The sequence below is a fragment of the Manacus vitellinus genome, unplaced genomic scaffold (genome assembly GCF_001715985.3).
Source record: "Manacus vitellinus isolate BGI_N305 unplaced genomic scaffold, ASM171598v3 scaffold_122_pilon, whole genome shotgun sequence".
NCBI classification, from domain to species: Eukaryota; Metazoa; Chordata; class Aves; order Passeriformes; family Pipridae; genus Manacus; species Manacus vitellinus.
In genome coordinates, this window is record NW_021938909.1 from 199,851 (window position 1) to 203,761 (window position 3,911).

The 3,911-nt window shown below is 44.1% G+C and overlaps 1 protein-coding gene across 1 annotated transcript in view; it reads left to right on the plus strand.

Moving 5' to 3' along the window:
• The window catches only part of IFNAR1 (interferon alpha and beta receptor subunit 1), a 14,238-nt gene that overhangs the window by 7,582 nt on the left and 2,745 nt on the right, over positions 1-3,911 (plus strand). Inside the window, exons 6-9 of the mRNA XM_029965889.1 lie at positions 915-1,114; positions 1,540-1,694; positions 2,485-2,638; positions 3,697-3,851. Of these exons, the coding sequence (XP_029821749.1) occupies positions 915-1,114; positions 1,540-1,694; positions 2,485-2,638; positions 3,697-3,851 (664 nt within the window). The remainder of the gene's footprint in view (positions 1-914; positions 1,115-1,539; positions 1,695-2,484; positions 2,639-3,696; positions 3,852-3,911) is intronic.

Consider the following 3,911-nt stretch of genomic DNA (forward strand, 5'->3'; position numbering starts at 1 on the left):
ATTACATTAAAAAATTGTATCACTTCAAAAAAAGGTATCACATCCAAACCATAATATCACATCAAAAACAATTGTATCACATCAAAAAAAGGTATCACATGAAAACTATAGTATTACATTAAAAAATTGTATCACTTCAAAAAAAGGTATCACATCCAAACCATAATATCACATCAAAAACAATTGTATCACATCAAAAAAAGGTATCACATGAAAACTATAGTATTACATTAAAAAATTGTATCATATCAAAAAAGGTATCACATGAAAACCATAATATCACATTAAAAAATTGTATCACATCAAAAAAACTATCATGAAAACCATGATATCACATCAAAAGACATTGTGTCACATCAAAAACAGGTATCACAGAAAAACCATAATATCACATCAAAAACCAGTGTGTCACATCAAAGAAAGGTATCACATAAAAACCATAATATCACATAAAAACCAGTGTGTCACATCCAAACCCACCCTGTCAAGACATGGGTCTGTAAGCCTGTGTCCTGATCTCCAGCTGTCCCCCAAACACTGTGGCTGGTGCCTCAGTGAAGAGGAGCCATCCCTCAGGATTCCTTTGGAATTCTTCTGGAAGAACAATCGGCTCCGTGGAACATGCGGAATTTTAATTGGGATTTTAAGAACTTGTAAATAACATTTACAGTAAATATCCTGTCAATAACAGTGGATAATCTCCCTGGAGGCTCGATTGCAGCACTGGTCTGTAACTCCTGCCCCACTCCCCTCCGTTGTTTCAGTCAGAAGTGTCTCCTGCTCAGCAGGTTTGTCCCTCAGCAGGAGCCGCCCCTCCCAGAGCCAGAGCAACCCCTGGGGCACAAACAGATCTGCTGTTTGGTCCCGAGACTTCGAGGGCCTCACCCCAAAACTCCCTGAATCCTGTCTTGCAGTGGGTACCTGAAGAGGCTCAACGAGGATTACTCTGGGAAGTGGGTCGGTGTCCCTGGCTGTGGGAACGTCACTGGCACACGGTGCAACGTCTCCTCTGCCATCACCACCACTGGGTTCTATTACCTGCGTGTGCAGGCCAGGGCTGGGCTCAACAGGTCCTGTCTGTCCACTGAAGTCAAAGTAGATCCTCTGAGAACAAGTAAGGAAACGTGTTTGCTGAAATTTTCCTTTCTCAACAACTGGCCCCCAGTGCCATTATTGACTGGCAGGGGGATGGAGAGGGGCTGGGGACAAGGGATGAGGGGACAGGACACAGGGAATGGCTTCCCACTGCCAGAGGGCAGGGATGGATGGGAGATTGGGAAGGAATTCCTGGCTGGGAGGGTGGGGAGGCCCTGGCCCAGGTTGCCCAGAGCAGCTGTGGCTGCCCCTGGATCCCTGGAAGTGCCATCCAGCCCGGAAGGAAAAATAATCGAAATATTTGTCAGGACTGGAGATTCTGGGTAAAGGTGTGAGGTTGGACTTTTAAATATGTGTTTCTTAAAAATTATTGTAGGTTTCCATGGCAGTATTTTGTGCAGTATTTTTAAAGTTGTATTTTTAATCTTGTTTTCGTTTTTTCAGATGAAATTGGCCCTCCTGGGGTGAAGGTGGACATCAGTGATACTTTGCTCCACATCCAGATTTCTCCTCCAGGAGGGCCTGAGGGTGAAGTCATGAGGAACAATTATGTCCTGTCCTACCGGATTCTGTACTGGAGGAATTCATCAAGTGATGAGGTTTGAACTGGTTGACAAATTTTATGCACAGCCATAATAAGTGTTTATGACTTAAATACTGAGTCTGAGTTCTCCTCAAGAAGCTTCTTTTCAAGAGAGTCACAGATATGATGTATCAGTCTGAAAAAAAGACAACTTGTTGGGTTTTATTCTGAAAGATTCTTTTGAAAATCTGACCAAGATGATTTTATCACACAGTGGGTCAGATTTTAATCTCTTTCCATGGATGGGGCCGTGTTTAATCTAAGCTGGGATGTAAAAGCTCCGTGTATCATAAAGCCATGAAGTCCTGTGTGCTTTTAGCTCACAGTTTAATATTTAAATACTTCTTACAGTAAAATATTTTACAGTAATGGCTGGAAGGTGGAGGAAGAGAGGGAAACCAACTGCAGCAGGAAGGAGTTTCCTGTTGCACAGAGCTCGGAGCTGTGAAGTTCCACAGTGGTGGAAGCAGTTGGTTCTTGCCAACGAGTGTTTCCTGATTTTTCCTTGGGAGATAATTGGGTGGTTCCTTTTATTTGCTTTAGTCTGAGTGCCCAGGGAGGTGCTGGAGTCACCAGTGTCCCAGAGGCACTGGGGTGTGGCCCCTGGGGAGGTGGTTCAGGGGTGCTGGGTGACAGCGGGACTGGGTGAGCCCGAAGGTCTCTCCAAACCTTGATGGTTCTGGGGTTCTGTGGTTGCAAAGACATTTTTCAGAATGACTTCTGCATCAGAGGCCGTAATTCTCACCTGTGTGGGTGATTCTTGTGCTGCTCATGTGCACCTTATTCTCCCATTTTTGGCTTTTCAGGAGGAGGCCAAAGTGAAGGAGACAAAACAAACGGTAGCGACGATCCCCAACCTGGCGCCCCAGACCTTGTACTGTGTCAAAGCCCAGGCCTTCTCAGAAGCTTACAACAAGAGCAGTGTTTACAGCCAGGAGGAGTGCATCCAAACCCCTGGAGGTAGGGGAAGCTTGGGAATGGATCCACCTCTGCAGGTGGGATTGCTGACCCTTCACGGGCCTTTGCAGCTCTCACGAGTTAAAAACTCTGGGCAGAGAGCCTGAATTCCCAGTGCCTGTAAGATGTTTTTAGGCATCACTAAATGCCCTGTTTTCAGGAATATTTTGTTCTTGGAATGTTCACAGTTCTCCTGTGAATGAACTCAGTTTTTAACAAATGCTGTGCTGCAGTGTGAGGAGACAAATCATCCAGCCCCTTGGAGCCCAGAGCTCACCTTGGTGCCAAGTGAGGCTGGATGGATTAACACTCCCTCAGAACAGAAGAGCAAGTTTTATGGTGAAGATAATTGGCCAAATTAAATTTTATTAACACTAGAAAAATTGCTGCATATCCAGACTTTTAAGAAAATGTAATAAGAGTGATGCTCCTGCACATCATAAGCCTTTAGGATTCATTTATATTCTGGTCCTGCTTTATCTTTATCAAGCCTTAAACAACCCAGATGTTGCTTTTTTTACCTTCATTAGATAAATTCTTTAGTCAATTTTGCTAGTTATTAGTCTTCCCATATCCTTCTATTTTAATGAGCTTATTTAAGCCCAAGCAGTACATTCAAGGCAGATCATGCCCTGCCTTTCCCACATGTTCTTACATCCCAGCATGAAAATCTTTCAGCCTTTGGTCACAAAAAGAGACCTGATTGTCTATAATTCTGGTTATTTGTGGAGTGTCTCCTGGTATCTGTTAATTTTAGTATGTTCAAACGTGCTTCAGCTTATTACAGATAGGCAGAGAATCACAGAATGGTTTGGGTTGGAAGGACCTTAAAGCCCATCCAACCTTGATTGTTCTGTGTTCTTGTATTTGATAATTTTTTTCAGTAAAATTCTCTAAGGCATTGGAATGGCATCAGTTTTCCATGATCACCATGGCTGGTGCAGCACTGCAGAAATGCAGAATTATTGTGATAATCCTGCAGCAGGTTTGGAGCTGATCTGTTCTTTAACCCCTGGTGCTTACGAATACCTGGGCTGAATGGTTTTTATTCCTCTTTTTAGCAAAAGCTTTCCCTCTGGTCATTTTAGCCACGTTCATGGCTGCCCTGTTTGCTGTCCTGCTCGTGGCCCTGCCCCTGGTGTTTGTGCTCTACCAGGCCTACAGCAAGATCAAGTACGTGTTCTTCCCATCCTGCCAACCTCCTCTGAACATCGAGGTGAGCTGACACTCCTCTTTCAGGGAACAGATTATTCTGGGGAAAATGAACCAGAAATGT